Here is a 24,867-nt window from a genome sequence, read left to right on the forward strand (position 1 = left end):
GATTTTGTCACCATTTATAATGGATAGAATGGGATATAAATGATATAAATTAGAAAAAGAAAAGTAACTTATTCTGTTTGGGGGGAAAAGTGCCATTGAGTCATCACTTAATCGAGGTGACCCGAAGAGTGTGTTACCGAATGCACTCTTGGCAGGGGCAGAAATTTACAGTATAGTGTTGCATTTTGAGGAGCGCGGCTGAGTCGGCTCACACACCCCGGCTAGCGCTCGTTGACTGGATTGAAAACATGGCTGCGGCCGAACGTGCAGCAAATTTACGGAAGTGAGGTATGTGTAATTCTTGAAGCTACAAAACGCTATTTTAGAAGTGTGCCTCCAGTTCGGTGCTTTCGGTTCAGCAAATGTCAAAAACTGACTTTATTAGCCTACCAAAAAATGTCTAACCGGCGTTGTTGGCAGTACACAAATACATCGGCAAAGTTATGCACGTAACAATCAGCTAGCTTAGCTTGGCTAGCTAGTACCAGGCTGCAGCGGCTAGCCGTTAGCTGCTAACGTTAACTGGTTACTAACTGCCGTTATACCGCTGGGTTGCTAACCATGCCGCTTCAGTTGACATGTAAACCTCAGCAAAGCCATGCGAGTAGCGGTTCCCCCTGTGCGTTAATGTTTTATTGGTGGACTTAATGACGGTTGTCGAGCTAGTTTAGCTAGCATGTAGCCGAGGTTACTGACGCTACTAGAAAGGCTACTAGCGTTACACCTGAAACCGCCACGATACTTGTCTGCACGATGCAGTTTATAGGAAAACTAGCCAAGAAGAACTAGCGAAGGGAACGTTAGCCAACTTGGCCAACTAGTCGTCCACATAAAGCAGAAGGAAAAATTTAAATGGGCTTTTAGATTGTAGTGTATTTGTTCCTTGGGAGTCACAGGAAGCGTGGAGGATAATATATGGATTTCACGGGTGCAACAGTCTGCAGTTTGGTGTCTCAAGCGTTAATGTTTTATATTTAGCCTCAAGAAGCTAACGGTAAGTTAATGTGCTAAAAGGTTAGCCAGCTAAACGGCAAGCTAGGTCAAATAGCGTTGCCTTGGAAGTTGGTCCATGCTAACGATTAGCCTGCTGCATAGCTCCATGAACCAAGGAGTTTTATTCCTGAACTTTTGGGTTTGCCTTCTGCAAACTAGCGTTAACTCAACCGGCGGCACGTGCAGCTGCAACGTTGACCAGTCTCTAGTCTAAACAGCATCCAACTTTCTCACAGCAGCTGATTTAGCTGTGATGTTTGGGGTTTGAGATATTCTCATCGGTATGTATACCAACACCACTTCGTGGATGTTTTGTTGCCAGTAGGCCCTGTGGAAGTGTTGAACAACATCTCAGTATTAGAGATGAACAGTCCAACTCGACGGTAAAACAGCACAAAGCTTGTTTGTCTATCATAAAACAAATGTATCACTTTTAACTCTGACGATAGCTTAGCTGGTTTGCCAACAATAGCCCTCACATTTAGCTAATACGGTGTGTGTGTTTACATGTAACTGTTAGCAGCTGTAGTTTACAGGCTTAAAATCTCAATGAAACCAATGTTTCGTTTATGATAACAAATGACCCGTGTCTGAGTCCTAGTCTGTCATGATGATAGCACGTGTTAACATCACTTCACAACTAAACATGCGCTTTAGTAAAGAACAGGAAGTGGTTTGATTGAGAATTACAATCACACATGGGCGCTGTCTAAGTAGCTGCACTGACTACTAACATCTGGCTTTGACACGTTCAACATTTATGGTTAAACCGCTGCCCGTGGGCACCAGTTGTTGTTTTCCAAACTTCAGGATCGGTGGCTTCATGTGGAATTTGACTCTGGTTTTAAATTGCTCTAAATGTCCACACATAGACATAGACATACAGCGAAAAACAACGACAACAAAGCTGGACAAAGGTTAAATCCCACGTGTTTAACAACCATGTTCAAATGTAAATATTATGTTTAGCAAACAAAAAGGTTTCTATTTGGACCAATTAACTTGTTCAAACCTTTCCTCTGCACAATGATAAGTTAGTGCTGAGATGCATTTATAGATTATTATAAGTTATCAGAGTTAAATGTTTATTTGACAGAAAGGATAGTCACAACAATATGACATTTATCTTCATATCAGTAACTGTTACTCTCGTACACCTACCAACAGGAGAGAGGAAACATAAATCAAATGCTGGTTTGCGGTCTAAACCGGTGGCCCCCAACCCTTTTGGCTTTTGACCCCCATAAACACAAAGCAATGTCTCCTTGCGACCCCTCATCAAACATTATGGCCTTACTGATGACATGACGTATATGCAGTTTAACCAAAGACTGTTTTATCTGCACCACATTTGTTGAGTTGATATGAATTTTCATGAGCTTCACGAGTTGAAAGTATCCAGTATTTGTTAAGAAAAACAAAAATGTAAGAAAAGTCAATAGGAAAACACAATTTTGTTTAAAAGAAATATATATTTTTCGTTATACTTCTGTAATACGCTTTACTTTTCAGCCTATGCTGTGACTTATGGTTTAATGCTTATTCACACTGCGCTTTATAACAAAAGAGACTTTTTTTATTTGATTGATCTTCAAAAGCAAAGTTCTTGCGTAACTACTTTTAAGTGTAGACTGCAAAGAAGCAAGCTGTCCCACACACTGTCTAACTACTTGCACTCTCTTTATTTTACGACTTGTCTGACACTACACCACCTGGAGGCAGCAATAGATGTTTATTAATTAATTATTGATTAATTGAGGCTTTGCCAGCTGTGCCAACAACGTGTTAATCATGGGACAAGGAAGTGTGAGCAAGTATATTTCAAGTTATCCAGCTAAACTGTGACCCTGATCATTTTCACGTAGTGATTAGTTTTCTAGTTTTTTAGGGCAGGTCAGATGAGCAGGCTTATTTGGTTTTGTTGATTTTGAGTCTAAGGGTGAGTGCTCAGTCTGAATAACCTGCTCCCCCTTCTGTTTTTCTTTCTCTTTCTCTTATTTTATGCATGGACAAATCACATTAGCTTTCTCAGCTGGAGTCTTCAGTGGAGTGAGAGTAATGTGTGCATGTGGTAGCGCTTGTTCCAGGTGACTATTATGTTCGCTCCCTGAAGGAATATTATCAAAATGTATTTGTAGCCAGGGTAGCCTCTGGCTTTGATGTTGCTGTGTTAGCACAATGTAGGAAAAGGGCGGCGTTGTCCCAGGAAAGGAAACAAGGAGCTTTTTTAATCAGTTTTGACAGTTCGGGCCAAAGATTTATGTACTTTGAAATGGCATCATTTATCTACTCTGTAACAGGGAGCTACGACTAGCTCTCATCTTCTGCATCCAAGTGAGATCATCTCCCCCTGAATGTCACTTTAATAGGACCTTTACCACGTCACGTTTTTATTGTCCTCTGTTGTTATATTTGTTATTTGGAGCTACTATCTAGAGGATACTTCAGTGACAAGTTGTGTATGTGTTGATTGGGAATGAACCCTGGCCGTAGCCCCCTGAGGTGCTGCTTGCTGCGTTCTAGAGAAGCGGTCGTTGACTCCAGTGAAGTGAAGAAGAGTTTGGTTGTAACATCCAGCAGCTAAAGGGAACTGCAGTCAATGAGCCACAGCTTGTAACCCCCCCACTGTCGACATCATGCTCGTCTCAGTCCCGAAGCCCTGCCCCTCTGTTGCACAGAGCACTATCTCTCCTTAGTTCAGAGTTTATTAATATCAAATCCTGGGGTCCCATGCAAAAACACCCGCCCAGTAGATCAGATTAACGATGATTGGCTTCTTTGTTCTGCTTTTAGCACTCTTTAGTGCATGTGAGCGTACCCCGCTGGCTGCTCGGCACTGCACTCATACGGCAGTTACAGCTGATAGTGCAGTACATACCGACCGACGGCCTCGCAGAAGTGCAGCACCCACCCTCCAGCTCCGGCTTAAGTAAACACCGTTTGCTCCGCCAGCACCATTGCAGTTGTTTGCACTGTTAGCCGCAAGACGCCAGCTCAGCCGTTGCCATGTTGAGAGGCAATAGAAATGCTCCCAATCTTCTACATAGGCAACGGTTCTAACTTTATCCTAATTACTGTATACCTAGAATCTGACTAGATGATCATTGATAAGGTTTACAGTCCCAGTCTTGCCCTCTAAAAACGTAGTTTGACTGTAGAGTTTATGTCTGGAAAATGGAGTGACTATTTAATTGCTCTTTACGTTGATGAGTTTTCAAAGCATCTCTGTCACTAGAGGAGTTATTTGTAATGTGAAATCCACTTGGCTATTGTGTTTGTAGTCACTACATGCTTTTTTTGATACATTGGTTTGTAATCGCTTCACTCATGACCTTTTATACAATACGCATCATAATACTGAGAGAAACCAGAGTAAGCTATTGATGATAGCTCTGTTGTTAGCCTCCATGTTTGCCTCAGTAACTTCCTCAATGCGAGTGAGATAAATGTGAGTAAAGTAAAGCTGTTTACATGAGTGAAATTATGGTGGATTGTCTAGATTACATCTTACATTGCATGAAGGCTATCTGTTATGTGTGAAATGGATTATTTAGTATAGAATAGGATATCCAAGACTGACTACATATTAGTGCCCGGTAGCACTCGTCTTGTGTTAATCTTCCAGATACACTGTAAGCCAGGATTTTAGTTCAAATGCACAGTAATGTACTTCATCTGTGGGATCTCAGGCACACACACCAGGTTTGGGAAGGCATTGTTGTGCCTTTTTTAAATTGGATTCGAGGTTTAGCTTCCTCTGGTTGTCCACACTCTAAAGCCCGTAAGCTTTGTGTAGGGTTGTTGTTGTCGGAGCATTTCAGTTTTTGTACGCGATAAATCGCGGAAGGACTGCAGCCTGTTGGTCCTCTGGCACACCTGTTGTGAAGAGATAAACAGCCTGCAGTGTGTGATGACGAGCCTACGTCGGCAGTGTTATTTATCCCCGCTGAATTGGGTGTAAGAATCACAGCGTAGCTTCTGTGTCAGAAATCAGTCAACCATATGTATTCTTTGTGTAACAGAATAATGAGTAATCTCTGCAGGGAGAAAATAAATATGCCCCCAGTGAAACATACACACATGGATTTGGTTTTAATGCAGGTAGTTTACCCCTTTATAAGTCCTCTGCTTGCCAGCTTTATGGGCTTTCCATTACTTACTATGCTTGCTGCGCTGTTGTCGTCACCTTTATCTCCGGAGTTACCGAGGACATTGAGTTGAGTCTCAAAGCTGTGACATTTGTGAAAGTGTCGAATGAGACTTTGTGATTTGTCATTTTTGACTAGATGGAAGATCCGACCTTATTGTAGGGCTGCACCCGACGCTTATTGTTTTATCATTTAATGTAATGACTAATTTAATGATAAATCTCAAGGTTCTTTTTAAAATTCACAATTAGTAAAACAACAGATTTACCCAAGAATACATATCTAAAACACTAACCCATTTTATTGAATCATCTTGTCTTAAAAACAAACAAATGTAGCAAGATAATAGACCCTGTTTATGTCAGATGCCTGATCAGAAAAATAATTCACAAGGATTGCTGTGACGCATCCCTGACGCAACCCTTTTTAACAAAGTACTTAATACATGTCAGTATTGAGCCGATATCACTGAATTGATTTTATCACTGGAGTAACATAAAGTTAAGATAAACACTGACAAATGTGTTTTTGCATCAGTGTGGGCCAAGGGAAATAATTGAAACACGTCACAGACAGTATCAACAGTCTGTGACGTTAGTTGAAATCATTTTTTCACTCCTACGTGGTCGTTTAAGTAAATATAAAATAGCCAAATATCAATGTTGGATCTTACGTTACCATGACAGCAGCGGTGAAGGAATTTCTTTTATCATAGGGGAGATGAAGAAACATTTCAAAAATGTATTTCAAGCGACTTCTACTAATAGAAACTTGTTCTGCCTGTTGAAAAAATACAATTAATATATCAAATCATGCTTTGGTGGGCACAAGAAAACCTAAACCAGACTCGGTGCCGTCTTGCTTCCACTTGCCTCTTGACAAAGTGCACTGAGAGGATTTAGCTTTCTGAAGTGTTCGTGCATAACCTGCTGTGATAAACAATTTGAAGAGTTAACAGAGCACCACATTGTTGAGACTTTTTTTTTGTCTTAGCGGCAGCTTGTTCTCCGGGGGAATCCGTAAGCAGCCGTTCTTGCAACGCCCCAAAGCACATTATGCATTATTATAATCGATGACGTTGATTATGACGACGAATCTCCCCGGCCCTACCTTATTGTTTCCTGTTTTGTCTTCTGACAGTTTAAGATCTTCCACCTTTCTATTGTATTTCCTTTGTACGGACCCGTGATCATCTACTATTGCCCGTGGACAGAAGGTGTTGCTGGGATACAATGACAGGAGAAATCAATACCCCTCTGGTGTGAGCTTAGAAATGACCCGAGCTGTATTTTAACAAAGGCCTTCTTAGTGAATGTTCTTGTTTGAAACACCCCAGGGTGCTGTTCATGCAATACTTTTTTAGCATGCCTGGCCAGTAAAACCAATCAAACGTATAGCAAAGTGCTGCGAAGTAACAATTGAGCTATAAAGGTCTGCAGTTTTCAGTGGTTATTTTTGACTTAATGAAGTTCATATATCTGTCTGTGTGCGCTTTGCAGGTGCCCGCATTCTGCTGCAGAGGAGAGAGCACCAGGATGAGGAGGCTGTAGGCACCCGCCGTAGCATGGCCGCGTCCCGTTCCTCGCGCGTCACAAGGTCGTCAGTGGGGCTCAATGGATTGGATGAGAACTTTTGTGGTCGAACCCTCAGGAACCGCAGCATCGCCCAGCCGGAGGAGACCTCGTTACCTCCGCTACCAAGGGCCCGCTCTCCCAAGAAGAAGCAGGAGTCGAAGCAGGAGTCGAAGCAGGACGGCAAGCAGGAGTCGAAGCAGGACGGCAAGCAGGAGTCGAAGCAGGACGGCAAGCAGGACGGCAAGCAGGAGTCGAAACAGGACACCAAACAAGACGTTAAACAGGAGTCAAAGCAGGACGACAAGCATGACACAAAGCAGGACACTCAGCAGGATGGCCAGCAGCAGGCCTCGTTGCAGGGAAAGGTAACTGACTCGAATGCTTCTCCAGCTGAGGCGGAGCAATGGACCAGCTCCAGGAAGCGGGGCGTGTCCTGTTTAGAGAAAGACATTAGTCCTGAGAATTCCGAGAACTGTGAGAGAGGGAAGGGGCCACGGGATGTCTGTCCTCAAATCAAAAGGGCCAAGCGGTGCTCCCGCTCTGGAGAGTCTCAGGGACACGACGAGGACCCTGGGCCTCTGGAATCTGAAAGTCCGGTCTCTGCCCCGGAGCCTAGCAAGGACAACAGCTGTGAAGACTTTCCCAGCCAAAACTCTGCTAACACGGCTCCTGCCTCACCTGTCCACAGTAAAGAGGAAGGTGAGCCGACAGAGGATGGTCACGTGGAGTGTGACGGGGCAGCTCAGCCCCCGAATGCCCACAAGGCCTCTAATGGACTCAGAGAGACTAAATCAGAGGAACCCAGCACACTCGGTGAAGAGCCTAGTGCAAACCCCACCTCTGCCACCAACTGCCCGTCACTGCTCAACGGCAGTCAGACGGGGGCCCCCTCATCCCCCGACCCCTCTGTGCCTTGTAGAAACTCTGTCCCTCTGCAGATGGAGGTCTCTGGCTCAGGGGAATCGCCAGCCTCACCTGTACCGACATTTGAGGCCGTTCCAGAGGACCCCGTCCCTGAGTTGATAGTGGCTAAGGAGCAGGAGGTGGAGGAGGTGGAGGTCGACGTGGTGGGCGACCCGTTGTTTCTGGCCCACGAGGAGCAGGTGACGGCGAGCGAGAACGATACCAACGGCCGGCCGCCAACACCGGTGCAGGAAGCTGCTGCCTCCACCTCCTCCACTACCACCACCACCATGAACAGTATTCCAATCAACAACAGCAGCAACTCAGGAGAAGCTACACCCCCACTAGCAACAACCCCCTCCCCCACAGAGCCAGAGTGCAATCCCTCGATACCCAGCACGCCCCCCTCTTTCACAGAGCTCCACGAACACAGATACACCCTGCGGACTTCACCCAGGAGGGCTGCTACCGGTGGCAAGGCCTCCTCCTCCAAGCTCAGCTCTCCTCCCAGAGACAATGGTCCCTTGAGGGAAGAGGGGGAGGTGCTAGTTGGGCTGGAGGAGGATTGCCCTGTGGTGGAGGAACCCGCACCCTCGGACTCGGTGGGCCCCTCCAGCGAGGAGCCGGTCTCCGTGGATCTAGCAGTCGGGGCAGGTGGCGAGGACGTTGTACCTGTGGCGAGCAAAGAGGCCGAGCAAAGCAAGAAGCTGACACAGAGCCCGGCTGCAGAGGAGGAGGAGGAGGAAGAGGAGGAGCCAGACGTGTATTATTTTGAGTCGGACCATGTGGCTCTTAAACACAACAAAGAGTATGTGGGAGCTCCCCGGGGATTCTGCTCTCTCCTCATCTTTTGTTGATGTAGCTGTCACACATGTTGATCAGTGTATTCTGGGATCATTGCGTTACTTCTGCTCTTTGGTTATTTGGGAGGCATATTTGAGTTAAAAATATTCTAATAATTAGAAAGTGCTTATTTAGTTTAGTCTGAGTGCTTAAATATACAGAAGATTTACTCTTATTGTGTCCAAAACATTGACTGTTTTTTAATTTAGGCTACATCAGTAGTCTTGTTGTGATCCCTCCTCACAGGTTGAATGTTTGAGCTTTTTTCTCCTCTAAATCTTTTAAATTGTTTAATTTAACTGTTAGACGCCTGAAGAGATCAAAGTTTTTAAGCAGAGTTAACTGTGTTTTGCTTATGAGGGAAAATTAACTTTATCTTGGCTTAAAGCTACAGAAGTTAACATATCTATCTATCCATCTATCAATCATTAAGTAAATAAACAATATTAGCCTTTTTGGTGTACAGACACTGCCATCCCTCACTTCCAAAAACAAATGTAAGGAGACATCACAAATATGTGGATCTGGGTTTTTGCAGCACTAACGCAGAGACAGGATGTTAAATTATCGCCGTTATTTTTGGCGTCTTCTCTCGAGTTATTATGCGAATATCTGTGAGCATCTAACTATAGCTCCTGTCTTACTGTTCAGGGCTTTGCACGTTTCAGCATTTAATTTCCACCTTCAATCTGGTGCTGTGATTGTGTGAATTAGCTGCCAATTGTCAGCTTCCCAAACGCCCACAGAGAGACTGGATGTCAAAATCACTCCGCTGATTGCCTCCATTCACAGGATTTCTCTGTGCAGGGTTTTTATTCCAAGTTGTGTTGTCGGTTGTCAAAGAAGATGGGATGTTTATCTCGGCGGACCGTTCCCAGTCAGGCACCGCTAAGGTCAGCTGATTTATCACAGGAGCAGAGGGCTGGAGGGGCTCAGAGACATCCTCAGCTGTGCTCCTTTTGTCTTTGAAACCCGTATCGGTGAATGTTCTGAGAATGGCTTTAAAATAACATTTCATTGCTCTTGTATTTTAAGGTAATCCCATCAAGTTTTTAGGTTGTGCTGAGTGAGGAGTGTTTCTGAAGGCTCAGATCAATGCAGCGAGGAGTCATTTTTACGGATGCATGACTAGGCATTTTTAGGGTTGCTGAATATGGAGAATTTACACAGTTATAATTGATGATGTGTACACAGGAACATCTTGTATTTCTATTTTATGAATTTCTCTATGTTGACATAGTACCCTCTACATATTTCCTGTAAAAAAAAAAACACAAACCCCAATCCTTGATTATCAGGCGTCAGCTTAGCACTATTGTCCTGGCCATGATATTCATTTGGCACCAGTGTTGGTCAGTGAACCTCAGGCCCAGCAGGTGGCAATGGTCCACCAGGTCTGTCCCTGGACATATGGTGGGAGCTCAGAGAGCCAAGACCTCCTCGCTTCCCTTCAGACAGATTGATGCACCGATCATCTGTTCGTCGGAGGACGGCAGCATGCTTGCTGCTTTCTTACATTTGACTCAGAATCCCTCTCTAGTACAGTGAATGTGCAGTGATACGCTTTGGTGCCACTGCTGCAGAGACAGATTTATTTTCACAGTTTGCATTGAAGTGCAGCACTCACCGATGCTGTACAAGGTCAACAGAGCTCCTCAGTGTAAAAGGATGGCGTCTGTAACTAAAGAAGGGATATGAGGTTAAACACAGTAGACCTGTTTGAATGGTTTGCTTTATAGGATTTTGCGACCACTGGCAGCTGTTGAATATATTGTGTCCTCTGCATTGATTTTCATTAAATATCCTGTTAGTGGGGAGATTGATCTACTCTGCTTCACTGAGCATTTGCGTTAGATTATAGCCGTGCAGGATGCTGTCACGTTCCTGTCGATTCCTTCGGCTCTGTTCGCACTGTAGGGCCTCTGAGTCAGTGCTACACTTAGTCATTGACAGCTCAGTTTGCAGCTCTTCTCTCTCGCCCCAGAGGGTTGTGAGTGGAAAGGTTGGACTCGTACGGCACGGAAGGCTCCTCAAGCCCTGCAAAACCTGTTTGTCATGCAAAGGTTTTGATATTGAGTGATGTGCACAGTTACAAAGCAGAAAAGTGTTGAAGTGCTTCGAGTGTATTTTCTCTCGCTGCAGTTCTTGATGGGCTGCACACGAAAAGTAACTCTAGAGGTGTTTGTAATTTGCGAGAGCAGCTGGTTGGAGATGCACACAGAAACGTCTGTAAACGTGAACTTGTTATTTGCAAACTAAGTGGAAAGGACCGGAGACTGGTTCATGTCTATTGCAAGTGTTTAAGTTCTCCGCGCCACGGTTGAATTATGCATCCTCCGGCATCTGAAAGTTTGATGCACTGCAGCATTGCAAGTGTCAGGTTGAATAATGCAAGCGGTCCCTCCTCTCCCACCGTTGTCTAACCTCGCTTCCCTCCGTGTCAGTTATCAGAGGCTGCTGCAGACCATTGGTGTTCTCGAGGCCCAGCGCACGCAGGCCATCCTGGACCTGGAGACGTTGGCGCGTCACCAGAGGGAGGCACTCGGCGATCCCATCATCTTTGTGGAGCAGCTGCAGAAACAGGTAACAAACACACTGAAGTGTGTTCTTGACGAACCAAAAAAAGCATTTACATGCAAAAGTTATTTTGTGCTGTGTTTTAACTACACTAATGCAAGTGACGGTACACATTCTGACTGATTAGTGCTATCAGTTAAACAGTAAAAAACAAATGTATGAAAACTCTTTTCATAAAGCAGTAAAACTCTTGAGGTGCGGCTTCTCACTAAAATGAGAATAGCTGGTCCACCTTAAAGGTCAGTCCACCTTAAGTGAGCCTGAGCTGAAGTTGATGCCAACTTCTGGGTTAACACTCTTCACTTTAATCAGCAAGTGGTAAGCAAGACACGGGAACTTGGCTCTTGAGGAGCTGCAGCATTTATTCACCGACTCATAAATTCATACTCTCACTCGACCTCACATGGTCAGCTGCTGGCTTCAAATACTCTGACGGAAACCCGGACAGTATGCCGGGCAGACACACAGCCGACAAGCTTGCAGCTAAAATTAATCATGCGGTGGAGACTTGCTGGGAAAGTTGCGGCATGTGTCAACATTACATTACATTACATTACAGTCATTTAACAGACGCTTTTATCCAAAGCGACTTACAATAAGTGTATTCAACATAGGTATTCAAGGGAACTACGAGTCACCAGAAGTCATAAGTACATCTCCTTTCTTAAACAAGCATCTAAGAGCATAACCCAGAGACAAAGTACAGTGCAGAAACAAACAAATACAATAAGTGCAACAAACTAGTATGAATACAATAAGTGCTAAGAGGAAGGCTCAGGGTAGTACTTCTTGAAGAGGGTTTTCAGCCTGCGCCGAAAGATGGGCAGTGACTCTGCTGTCCTGATGTCAGTGGGGAGTTCATTCCACCATCGTGGGGCCAGGACAGAAAACAGCCGTAACCGGGTCGATCGGCCGCAAGCACCTCTGAGCGACGGGGCAACCAGTCGCCCCGAGGCAGCAGAGCGAAGTGGTCGAGCGGGGGTGTAGGGCTTGACCATGGCCTGGAGATAGGAAGGAGCTGTTCCATTCACTGCCCTGTAGGCTAGCACCAGAGTCTTAAACTGTTTTGTCAACAACAATGCACATAACATCATGGCTGACAGGTGAACTGGGGGTTGAGTTGCGTTGTGAATGATGGATTTTACAATGAAGGATGTGCATCGCTGGGCAGCTTGTTAGACACTTAAACCTCAGCATGCAAGGTGAGCCGGCTGTCAGAGAGAAAAGTAATCTAAATCAGCTTCCTCATCTTACAGTGTTTGTTTTTCATGTTGTAACACATCTAACCTTGTTGCAGTATAGTTTCTAGAAGTTAAGATTATTTGTTAACAGATTGTGACCCCCCCAATTCTTGTGACCCATCAGGTTAATTTGGACTTGCCGTGTCCTCAGCGAGTCGTCCAGCTCCCTGACATTGGATGGGAGCAGTACACCTCAGGCCTCGGTGACTTTGAGAGAGAGTTCTGCGAAAAGAAACGCAAAACGAGGCGACTAAAGCTGATCTTCGACCAAGGCACGTATACATTTAATTAATTAGTCTTTGTCTTGGTCTGTGTACATTGTTTTGAATCAAAATAATCACCGGAGAGATGCCTCTGCCGTTTTCTAATTGACTAATTCTGCTCATTTCCTCCCTTCAGGTTTGCCTGCACGACCAAAAAGTCCCGTGGAGCCCAAGAAGGAAGGCGAATCGTCCACCATGTACTCCTCTCTGCCCACTAGTGACGCTCTAGAGAACAGCAGGCAAGCGCAGGTATGACTCTGCCTCCTTACTGAGATAACCTGTACCCCCACACACACACACACACACACACACACACACACACACACACACACACACACACACACACTCTGCTGTGATTGTCTCCCAGTATATCATTAGTGCAGATGCAGCTACATCCTGTTCCCAACGGTAACTGAGGTGAGTCACTGATCTCCCGCAGATTGGCCTACAAATCATCTGGTTGTTACCACTTCACACGCCTCCAACCTCATCTCCTCCATTCTTCCATTCTTCCCCCTTGGTAGAGTTAAGCAGGCAGCACATGTGAGCACAAAAGATGTTATCTATGGAAACACGAGGAGCCCGCCTCTCCCACACCTCTGATTATGTCTTATTCTTGGCCCCTGTTGTGTGTGTCTTTTCCCACACCGTATATACGCAGTAAGGTTCTACTTTTGATGATTGTTGGGATTAGACGGCGCCAAGCGTTTAGCTCTCAGCAAACAACTTGATTTTTTCTGTTCTCTCTTCCTGTTTACACATTTGCATTCTCCCGGGTTACACTCTGTGACTTCTAACAGGATTTAGTTTGTCAGTCAAAAGTGTCGCTGTTTTTCTGTGTCTTACCGATGACACCTCTCGAGTTTCATCTGACAGCCAGGCTTTCTCTGTCAAACTGACTGATTCAGTGTGTCAGGCAGTTCACACCACACATCTCTTCAAACGGTGCAGTGCCCATTATTTTTGCCTCTTTCAACATGGCTGTCACTTGTGTTTTCTTGACAGATGATCAGGGGAAGGATTTGTCTTCCAAACAAGTCTGACACTTTCAACCAGCTGTGGACTGTGGAGGAACAGGTGAGGGAGCAAGTGTGCAAGATGGTGCAATGCATTTCAGTGTGTGCCGGATTGCATTGTAACACCATTTCCCAATTTGAATTTTAGAAAATATATAGGATCCTAGTCCCCAAAGCTAGTATCAATTTGTGAAATGATGAGGGCTGAATTAACTATGTTATAAGCAACCCAAATGTGTAATAACCTGTGCTACCCACCTGTTTCATAGGCTGTTTTTGAATGATATACATTCGGTTTGTGATTAAAAACATACTAAATACATGAAACACTTATTTAATATATAATCATTTATGCAGTAAAGTAATTTGTCCTGACATGGTTTTCTGTTGTTTTGTCTAATTTGATAGAAAAAGCTGGAGCAGCTTCTCGTAAAGTTCCCTCCCGAGGAAGTGGAGTCCAGAAGATGGCAGAAGATTGCCGATGAGCTCGGCAACCGAACGGCGAAACAGGTGACGAAGAGAGCTCGGATTAACTTCACAAAAGGACATGCTAATGCCTGCTTAGTTCAGAATATTTGGCTTATGTGCATATTTGAGCAGAAAAAAAATCACCTCAAAGAAGCAAGAAACCTTCACCTGACTAAACCTGACTTGCCTCGAATTGTATTTTGCCAGCTAAACATTTATTGAACCGATTGTACGACTGTGTGCCTTTACAATGGAAACACAGATTGCATTGAGTGTATGCTTAGCAGTAATAAAAGGCAAAGGCCCCCTACAAGTACCTAGATCATACATTTGCGTGACAGCAAGTACTTCAAGCAGCTTTTCTTCAGTTGGAAATCATTAACACACATCTTCCTGTTGAAACATTGCAGGTTGCCAGTAGGGTTCAAAAGTACTTCATCAAACTGACAAAAGCTGGTATTCCTGTGCCTGGAAGAACACCCAACCTGTGCATGTACACTAAAAAGGTAACATTTTACTGATTTACCAGACTCCTTAATCACACTGAGCTTACTAATGACAAATGCTTTCTTTAAGTTGTATCTTTAAATAAGGTTGTGGCAATGAATTCAGTATTGTTGTATTCTGACTTGAATTGAATGAAACCGTGATGATGATGATGATGAGTTATTGATTCGGGATATTTGAGAGTTAAAAGAAATGTACAAAAAGAAATTATCAGTTTTTTAACATAAACCCAAATTCTTTGGCAATAAAGGATTTGTGACTCAGAAATGAACACTGTAGAAATGTACTAGAAATCAATGATTGTAATTTGCAGCTATAACACTTCAGAGTGGAACATTGTACTGAACACCATTGTCATTATTTCATATAAGAGATATCAATATTGGACGGTATTTCTCAGCCCTACTTTTAAGCATCTGCCAAAAGTGCTCCAGTTCCTTACAGGTACTTGTTGCTGTTGTATTGACTTCTGTACATAACTGGTCTTGTAACTGTACGTGTTTGTTCCCCAGGCATCCAGTAAGAGGCAGCACCACCTCAACAAGCACCTGTACCGGCCGTCTACTTTCCTGACCTCCTACGAGCCTCCCGTCTACATGGACGAAGATGACGAGCGCTCTGCGTATTACAGCAGCATGCAGGACCCCTCTGCTGACGAGTCGGTCAGTCCTCCGTCACGTCACACAACACTAACACCTGAAATCCACATCGCCTTTTCTTTACTTCTTTTTCAACACGTCCAACTCCCATTTATTTCTCCTGGGATGTTATCTCGTAACTGATAACCCGATTGTTTTTCCCGCGTCACTGACCACCGAGCAGACGGTGGTACTTTGCTGCCTAATGAAGCTCATCACAAGGTTGCGTTCCCTCTCCCCTCTCACATCCACAGTCTTACCCTCGTATAAGCACTGACCTGTAAGGTAAAGACAGGGAAAAGCTGCATGTTATCTGCCTTTTTAGGGAGTTAGTTTTTTACCTGACATGTTTATTTAAATCACATTTTAAAACGAGGCGAAGTAAGCACCTGCGCACATGCTCCCTGCCTTGTCACATGTCTGCCTTCATATGAAAGACTCTCCTTCCTAACTCCACTTTACACGGTTTAGGTGAAATAAGGCATTTGGCTCTTGACCATGCACGTCTGTGCCTTTTTTCTTCTTCTTTCTTCTCACTTCAATCAGTGCGGCTTGTACTGTTGAAAACGGCTAAATCAGAGCAGGGGGCCCACAGCCAGCATTGCCTCTCTTTCCGTTTGAACTTGCGAGACTCCCGACGCTCGTCGTTACCGAGGCGTTGACATTTTCCTTCTCTCGCTTTGATGGCAGTAACCTTTAAGTAAAACCGGGTCGCCGTCTCCTGCTGAGAACACAGGCTGCCGCCTCACCGCCGCATTAACAAAACCTCTGACACTGCCGGTATGAAGTGAAGTCACAAAGATGCTGCCAGCATGGTTCCACAATCATGTTTCACTTCACCGGCTTGTCCTTTACTTTGGCCACGTTTGCAGCTTGGCAGGATTTTCACCAAGCGACGGGTAGTTCTGTCAAAAACGAAATGTTGCACGTTGCCACTTCTTTAGTCTCAGATGTTTTTTCCGCTCTCTGTGAGAGAAGGTGGAGGCTAGCAGAGGTGTCTTTGTGAAGGAGACAGTCGTAGAGAGATGACAGACGAAGCATCTCTCTCTCTCTTTCTGTGTGTACGCTTACGTGTGTTTGTCTCTCCTCCCCTCACTCTCAGGATGACGAGGCGATACCTCTGGAGTTGAGAAATCTGCCAGAGTACAAAGAACTTTTAGAGCTGAAGCGACTGAAGAAACAGACGCTGCAGGAGATCCACGAGGACAAGGCCGGGATGCGGCATGTAGGCTTCAAGGTGAAGACTTTGCACGCTTCTGTACAGCATTAAAGCCGGACCCTCAATGTAGGAGAGGACGTTATGTATTATAGTACATCCTGAATCAGAGGAGCTGTACAGTTGGTCATCATGGACAAAATTTGTGTCCAGTTGCATACTCGCAATCAATGCTATGAGTTTAAGAAGGTTTTGTGCTGCTCTGAAGATGTGTGTGTTTGTGTGTGTGTGTGCTTGTTTTGTGCAGTGTGATGTCTGCGGCATGGACCCCATCCAGGGAGTGAGGTGGCACTGTCAGGACTGTCCGCAGGACAACTCGGTTGATTTCTGCTCCAACTGCTCCGACTGGTGAGACCCTCCACCTCACGTCAAACTACCACCTACAGAACTAGTAGTTGATGATATATAACCTAAAACAATATAAGTTTGTCTACCATAAGAGATGTTTTCAAAGTTAACACTGTGGTAACAATGTTGGTATCGCAGTATAGTCTTGTTTACTTATTGAATTATTTAGTTATTGTAATGATCCAACATGTGCTCTGTGATATCTACTCAAAAAGGAAATGGATAGAAATATAAGAGTTTAGCTCTTCCTTTACTTCCCCTTTTTGTTCCTGCTCGTTTTCCAGCTTGTTCAAGACAGAGACTCACAAGCCTAACCACCACTTGGAACCGGTGCACCAGCAAGACACCTTTCTGGACAGGGACTACTGTCTGCCGCAGAGCACAGGCTACAACTACCTGGACCCGAACTACTTTCCAGCCAACAGATGACAGGGTCCCAGGCGTCTCTAGCTGCAGGCTCTCTCCACATATCCCACAGGCCACTCTGTGCATGGCTCCATCCTCCAAGTCCCAGATAACCGCTTAACCCGCCGCCAGACAGGCAGGCCAGCAGGCAGACAGCCAGACAGCCAGGAGCCTCAAAGCAGACCACAGTGCTGCCGGTGGGTGGGTTGGGGAGGGAGGGAAACTGGCATCCCTGACTTAAGCAATGGGTGGCCATGTTGGTTCCTCAGAACAACAGGGCCCTGCTCCACCTCAGCAAGGTTAATCAACGGATCCGTGATTTGGAACGATACACTATTTTAAAAATAAACAAACAAAAAAATCCCCCAGAAGGCACACCGACATTCCCGAGCTCTGTGACTCCAGGAGGGCTTTCCTCCCTCCCTCCCTCCCTCCCCCCTCATCACCCTCCAGTGTACCTCCCTGTGCTGCTTCGACACTGGAGAGAATTGACTGGTCCGGTGAAGCGCCACCTAAAGGAGATGTGTGGTCCTAGTGGACTGTGAAGTCATCAACTGAGATGCACCTGGGTGGTTTGTACGTGTGTATGTGGTCTCCGTGTTATGCAAGAGTGAAAAATGTTCTAGCTAGGTATCCGTAGACGAGTATTTATAAGCCGCAGCTCCCTCAGCAGGAGCTGCTGCGAGAGGAAGTAGGCGGTGTGGAGCGTGACGCCGAGGTCGGTGCGTTTCTTTTTGACTGCAGACTGTAGGAAGACGGTCTGCAGACAGACCTGTACGTGTTGAGCGGACTCTGGAGCCATCCCCACCACTGTCACACAACGCTGCTCTCTCACCTTTCAAACACACACACACACACACACACACACTTTCATCTCTATTTCCTTTCCCTTTGCTCTCTCCACTAAAACATGTCTAACAGGGAAGCACTACAGCACGGAGAGCAAATGTTTTTGAAGGCAGGCGAATGGGAACCTTTGGAAAGTTTTTGTTTATTTTCTCTTTTTCTTTTTTTTTTCCTCCTCCCCCAATGTATGCCGTTGTTGAACATGTTGAGTGTACAAGTATATGGTGAAAAGTAGCCAGCGCTAGTTGCTGTGTGCCATTTTTAAAAGATTTTGTTTTGGGGAGGTAATTCCACCTCTGACCCCCGGCAACAACTGCTCCCTTCCTGCGTGGCGCCATCGCCCCACATTGTTCTACATTATCGATCCAGTCATCATGCCTCTAGATCTTCTTTCATTTTGCAGTCCACTTTAAAAAGGTCCATTTAAAAGATTGTATTTTTATTAATCTATTTAAAAAAAAAAAAAGAATTGAGGTAGTGGTTGGTGCCTCCACAGTGGAACAACCCACACAATTTTATACACATAGATTTTGTTGTGCTTGAGTAGACACCATTTTGTATGGTTTTCGTCTCTTTCCTTCACCCCCTTTGCCCTGCTTCAATATCTGTGTATAACAGTCTGTTCTTATGTAAAAAAAATAATAATGTAAAAAAAAAAAATGCTAGAGGAGAACCGTGGAAATAAAAGTATGTGAAACTAGTGTTTCTACACCTGTTGTTCCTTTATTTTATTATTATTGGTATCTGTTGTTTAGTCGATTATTCAATTTGTTGACTTGATTAGTAAAGTTTCAAACTGTTGGTCGAACAAAACAAGACGTCTGAAGTTGACATTTTGGACAACATTTTTCACCATTTATTCACATTTTACAGTTCAAATGATTATTCCATTTAATTGAGAAAGTAATCAGTAGATTCATAAAGTATTGTTGTTTTCGGCCTACGCACATTTGTGACTTAATTACATTTCATTTGCTTGAAGTTTTGCTTGATGATTAAATGATGAGTAAAAAATGTAAAGTCTGACAGTCCAACGTGCCTCTTAAATGTTCTTTTGTCCAACTAACAGTCCAGTTGTAACCTCCAGGTATCATCAAGAAGATGTGTAAACTGATTTATTGACATTCCTTCCCTTTTATGCTCCCAACGCGTGACCTTTAGTGGTCACTTCTAACACTCCCCGACACATCGAGTGCTGCCGTTAAAGGTCACTTAGCTGATGTTGGATTCAGGTATTGTATCAGCTTAAAGGTGGAAGAGCAAACAAAATGTTCCTGTGCATTTTAAACAGGATGTCAAAAATTACCTTTCATATCATTTCAGCGCCTTTTTGTTGTGAACTTCTCACCAGCAGATGGTGCTATCAGACCAGCTGTGACCGTTCCCTGTCCTCAAACGAACACAAAACACCAAAGTACACACTTCGAAATCCTCCATTTAGCAAATGCACTGGCTTTATTGAATGTTAAATACCAGACTCAGACAAGCACCGGCACGATGAGCTTGGAAACATACAAATGCAATAATCTTTAATACCCTTTAATTCTTTCCGGCTTTTTAATTTAACGCACAAAAAGCAGTTAAGTTTGATTGTAATTCTTGCATGCTTGTTACAATATAAAGCATGTTGCTGTGCATGAGAGCATGAGCACACTGACATTTCCACTTTGTAGCGCGCGCACAGGGTGGGTTGGGTGGTGGTGGGGTGGGGGGGGTGGCAGAGAGAACTCACATTTAACTAGAAACATGCTCTCAGTCACAGCAGGGAATGCTGTTTTCTCTGTACAGTTAGATGCCCCGGTCCGGCAGTTGGCAGCATATATTGAGGTCAATGTGAGAGAGAGAGAGACGATGCGAGTGGGTGAAGCAGAATGTGACTACCAGGCTCTTCATCAGACTCAAAAGCAGAAAGAGGTTTCACTGATTGCCGGGAGTGTTTTGGGGGGGGACATGCGTACCACAGTTCAACGAGCTTATGTCTGGTGCAGGTGTGAAGCTATGTGGGTGAGAATCCAGAGAGGGAGGGAGGGAGAGAGGAGGTCTTCACAGGTGGACCTCCTGGACTGCAGATGTTGAGGGAATTGTAGAAATCAGAAGGTCTCCATCGCCTGGCAGATCTGGGCGAACACTTCGTCCGGCGACCTCTCGGCGTCAACCTGCAGACGGAGACACGCTGGCTGAGACGAGGGCTTTCAAAAACCATCAGTGTCTTCAATGTGCAGTCGAGGACAACAGTCTGCTGCAGTGCAAGCTCTGCAAGCTCACAGCAGACTGGTGACATTGGCTGTGGCATTTAAGCACACACACACACACACACCCCGTATGTGGCATTTAAATGTTCCCCCGGCTCATTTTAAAAGGGATAGTTCAACCATGAACATAAATTCTGTGATTATTGAGTCAGCAGATGCACCACGCAAGTTGACCCCTGTGCTTACACCTGAGAATTTAGCTCAAAATATATTCCAAAACTAATCATCTCCATTGTAGAGGATTGACAATTTTAACTTGAATGCTTTTAGGTTCATTTAATTTTAAATATAAAGCTTGGAAAAGAAGGGAATTTGGCTTTTTACATGGTCTTTATGTTGAAGTTATGTTTTCATGTTTCTTATACAAATGGCAACACATCAAAGGAAAAAACGTAACAAATGAATGGATAGAACATGCAGATGTAGATGTGTGTAAATTATATGAATCAATACGTAAAGGGCCATGGCACGTTATTAAAAAACATAATCTTTATCATATTTCCCCAAACAGCTCATGAAACCTGATTTACCTGCTTTGTAGCCGACCATTTGCAATGTGTGCCCTATAAAGTCCGTCACTATGTCCTATATTCTACATAATATTCTGATCATGCACATACACTAAAGTAGAAAAGTTCTGCCAATATGTTTAACACAAAAATTTGGGAGATCGTGAGGTAAATATTGAGGCCTTTTGTACCCACGGTGCAAAAACACGTGAACTTAAAATGTTACTTTAAAACAAGCGTGTGTTTGAGGGGCATTTACATTTGGATGAATTTCAGCTGGGATAAGGTGGATATAAGTAAGCTAATTCTCATTAGATGGGCGAGCTTTAACCCGGAGTGGGAATTGAACCTCTAACCTTGGCAGCGTTAGCCGCATTCTGATAAAAACAACGTTACCGTGTGCAGAAGCTTCCTGCGTTCATAATGAGCTGCCACCGCCTGGCTGTCGCTGCAGAAGCTCTCGGCCCTCCTGTGCAGGACGCCGTCTCTGTCGGAGGCCGGGTGGAGGCCGGCGGTGGCTCTGCCGCGACACTGCAAGCGACTGGACATGGTGTCAGCGGAGCAGCTCAGCAGGAGCACCGCACTGGGCTCCCCCATCTGACACACAAGGCACAGGAGGAGGGAAGTCAGCAGCAAGTCCAGGTGAAGGCCTCAGGCTACATCTTCTACTCTTTTACTTTACACTGAACTGTACGTCACGGCACTGTTGTTCAAGTCGTGTCTTTGTTGTTGTACTACTAGTCTGCATCAGTAAAAAAACTGACATTTTTCTTCCATTTGTTGCTCTTATTACAAGCAAAAATCATTGTCATGCCTCCCCATTTTTTTCCATTATCTATGAGTCATATTTAAACATGTTTCACTATAATGTCAGCGCTGCACGTCCAACACGTTTCAAAATCAGAGCGTCTTTCTGCTTTCTTTCCTCCCTTTTTCCATTTTTGTTTTGTGGAGACATGATTGTAACTTTTTCCTCTTTTATCCCATGTTCCTGACCACATCTGGTCTGTCGTTCTGTCTGTCCGGTGCTCTGACCTTGGCCTCGTACTCCTCCACCCGTCTCAGGTCTCTGGGGAACCCGCTGAGCACGAGACCTTTCCCCTGCCGTACCGCCGCCGCCACCGCGTCACACAGCAGCTCCAGCAGTGTGTCCTGGACATCACAGACACACACACAGCACAAGCATTTATTACCATGTCAACACCAAAACATGCTTCATATGTGAATAAACTCAGAGAACAAAAAGCTGGGCTATGCATGCATTTATACATTTTTAGAAGCACAACAGGTTGGATTACCAACTGAAACAAGCTCCTCCAGTTCACTGTGTATCCATTATTGAGCCTGAAAAGGATTCTTAGAGTATTTCCCATCTTTGAAGGGCCCTGCTTTATGTCAAAATGTAGTTCTAAATAAATAAAGGTTAACAAAAAGAGAAACAAAAACCCCAAACATACAAAACAGAGCCTATACAATGGCCAATGAGACTTAATTTTTTTTCATTTTAAGCTATTTGTGTGACCAATTAAAAAAATATATAAATGGCTTCTCAGAGAGAAGTTTTTGATATTTGCATTAGTCTGGAGGTCCAAATTAAAGATTAACAGTAGAAGAAAAGGTATTTTTAAATTTGCGCTGTTACACACCAGGTCAGTGTCATCCATTAAAACCATTGAAGATACAACTTGTTAGTATTATACCACGCAATCTGTACATCTCATATTGGAAAATAACTGTAAAGCTTACACTTTCAAAACACCACTGAATGTAAGAATAAAGTGTCTAACTTGAAATAGATGCATTTGTTCTCAGTTCAATTTACTTCAGCTGGACAACTTTCTGTACTTCACATGTGACACACTCATCGGAAGACAAATCAAGCGCGCCCTCCGTAATGAACTGGCCAACTTAAAGCTGTGAATCTCCACCTGCTGCTAGTTTGCTAACCATCTTAAATGTTGATTCATTGCTTTTATTAAACATATAGTGTAAGAGAACACCAGCTTAGCCAGGGCAGCGAGTGCTTACACGAAAGGAGAAGTCGGAATGACACAGTGAAGCTCTAAAGGTCAGCGACCAATGCTGCTACAAACACTTCCTGTAATCTTTGATGTATTTTATAATCAAGCTAAACTGCTAATAACGGCATCATTTAAGAGGACTTTGATTGTTTGTGTTGCACCTTGTTGCTGGAGAATGGTTTGTCATAAGAGACCACTTCAACCTGATCGGTAGCTTGGAGCTACAGCTACGCTTGCTTCACTTCAACAAGCTCTGGTAAGTGTTTATTGTGTCTTTCTGTGAGGATCATTGCTCTCTAAAGTGTGCTTGTGCTTGTCTTTCTGTCTGCTAGTGATGCTAACAAATCATCTTCTCTACCTGGTTGTTTGTCGACTTCGATGCTTCATGCTGCTGATTGCTTTGTGACTGATTATTGGTGTTTTGTTGGTGGTTTCCTATTCAACCAGACTCTCTCTAGAGGGTAATGCAGTTTATTGGTTTTAGAGATGTAAAGATTAGTGTTTTCCTGTAATTCTGACTATATGGGACTTGCAATGGTTTGGGACACACAGGATATATAGTGCACACATTTTATATTCAGCCAGACATTATAGAAATAATTCTCCGGGTTTATGTAACTGCCTTTTTATAGCGTGCTACTCTTCATATCATGATTACCTGTAAACTGCTGAGCTCCTGTTACTGTTAATGCGGCTGCACTCAACTAACGGACGTTTATCTGCTGCTTATCAAGGCTACACAACTTTAGGTGTCTTGAATTGTAATATGCTGAAGTTAAGAATAACTCGTCGGGGGATTTTTAGATTTGTCCTGATCAATGTACAAGGCAGACACACTCAGTTTCCAGTTTATTAGCTCCACTAAGCTAAAACTAATACAGTCTAACACAGCAGCCCTGCAATAAATCCGACCCTCATAAAGTTCACACGTTTGTAGCAATTTGCCCACCACATTAGACGCGTTATTAGAAACACTTCTCAGTCGAATGACAAACAAACTGCAGCCCACAAAATGACCATTAAGTTGAACCAACACCTCTCTAAGACAGTTTAATCAAAAACAGAAGATTATAACCTTCATGGAGGAGATCATTTAAAAACTGGTCTGCACTGCATCCAAGACATTTTGATTGTGCTTCAAACTCCATCAAAGTCCCAGAGCACCACGATTGACAACGACGTCTATTGCAAAACAGCAATTCTGTGCAAAAGGTAAAGAATGACGGCACTGTTATAAAGTCCTTTACTGACTTTTCTTTTAACAGCCGTTGCCGGTGTGGGGATCTCAGCCTGCTAGAGAAAAAACTCACAGGAAGGAAGGAAGGAAGGAAAACGGAGGAATTTATGTTTTGCGATGACACGACCTTGTCAAAAGCCGGACGCGCTCTTAGCTGAGTATTCATGACCAACTCTTCATCCCCGGGCTGAGACCCTGAGCTGCCAGAAGATGCATCAAATCATGTGCAGCCGCCACAGGAAATCAAAAGAAAGGGCACTACTTTTGGTAGTTCAACACGTTAAACATATGGATTTTTGGCTTCAGCTCAAAATATGCAGCTGAAAGTCAATTTGTGTGTTTCCACTTTCCATCTCTGCACACATGGGGAATGTAATCCCATATATTGGACTCCTAAGGCTGGTTCTACTGACTGTACGCTCTACTGTACGTGCAGCCCTATAGAGAGCACACATGTGCACCAGACAGGAAGCTGGCGCTCTGCAGAGGGATTATAGTTAACAGAGAACTTTAAATTGCACTTTCTGTGTTGCTAGGAAACAGTACCGTAACATTCCGCACCGTTGAGCTTGTGTCGTTACAGTTTTTACAGCCAAAGATAACATTTAATCTCACTTTCAGTTTAAACCATTAACTCTGATGTGTGATTTAGAATTTAAGTCGTTTTTGTAATGTGTCTGCACTTCACTAATCCCATCTTTCCTTTAAATCAATATCTCCGTCTCTCTCTGTCACTAACGCACTCACACAACCTAACATTAGCGTTAGGCGGTGACGATGTTAGTGAACACCTGGGACATGACCTTAATGTGCTGTAAGAAGCTTAGACAGCTGAGCCTTGAACGCCTTCAGGTTTCTCCAC

General features: G+C 44.2%; 2 protein-coding genes across 2 annotated transcripts in view; one reads left to right on the forward strand and one right to left on the reverse strand.

Annotated features, from left to right (window-relative positions):
- Positions 1–183: 183 nt before the first annotated feature.
- Positions 184–18,680, forward strand: zzz3 (zinc finger, ZZ-type containing 3). Its single transcript, XM_079172807.1, has 12 exons — positions 184–288; positions 6,641–8,426; positions 10,906–11,044; positions 12,404–12,551; positions 12,679–12,791; positions 13,548–13,619; positions 13,967–14,068; positions 14,437–14,532; positions 15,046–15,195; positions 16,274–16,408; positions 16,635–16,735; positions 17,020–18,680. The coding sequence occupies exons 2-12, from the start codon at positions 6,706–6,708 to the stop codon at positions 17,162–17,164; spliced, it is 2,922 nt and encodes a 973-aa protein (XP_079028933.1). The 5' UTR covers positions 184–288; positions 6,641–6,705; the 3' UTR covers positions 17,165–18,680.
- A 237-nt stretch (positions 18,681–18,917) lies between these two features.
- Positions 18,918–24,867, reverse strand: part of ak5 (adenylate kinase 5) — a gene marked incomplete at its 5' end in the record, with an annotated part of 54,231 nt that continues 48,281 nt past the window's right edge. The window contains 3 exons of the mRNA XM_079172689.1: positions 18,918–20,142; positions 21,144–21,344; positions 21,783–21,899. Coding sequence (XP_079028815.1) covers positions 20,077–20,142; positions 21,144–21,344; positions 21,783–21,899 — 384 coding nt within the window. The 3' untranslated portion in view covers positions 18,918–20,076. The remainder of the gene's footprint in view (positions 20,143–21,143; positions 21,345–21,782; positions 21,900–24,867) is intronic.

Source organism: Pholis gunnellus (assembly GCF_910591455.1).
Source record: "Pholis gunnellus genome assembly, chromosome: 14".
NCBI lineage: Eukaryota > Metazoa > Chordata > Actinopteri > Perciformes > Pholidae > Pholis > Pholis gunnellus.

Excerpts from the sequence above, each read along its gene's own strand:
- zzz3 (XM_079172807.1), top strand. The coding sequence starts at position 6,706 with ATGGCCGCGTCCCGTTCCTCGCGCGTCACAAGGTCGTCAGTGGGGCTC. Across the intron at positions 11,045-12,403 it reads TGGAGCAGCTGCAGAAACAG|GTTAATTTGGACTTGCCGTG; the intron begins GTAACAAACACA and ends GTGACCCATCAG. Across the intron at positions 16,409-16,634 it reads TGCGGCATGTAGGCTTCAAG|TGTGATGTCTGCGGCATGGA; the intron begins GTGAAGACTTTG and ends TGTTTTGTGCAG.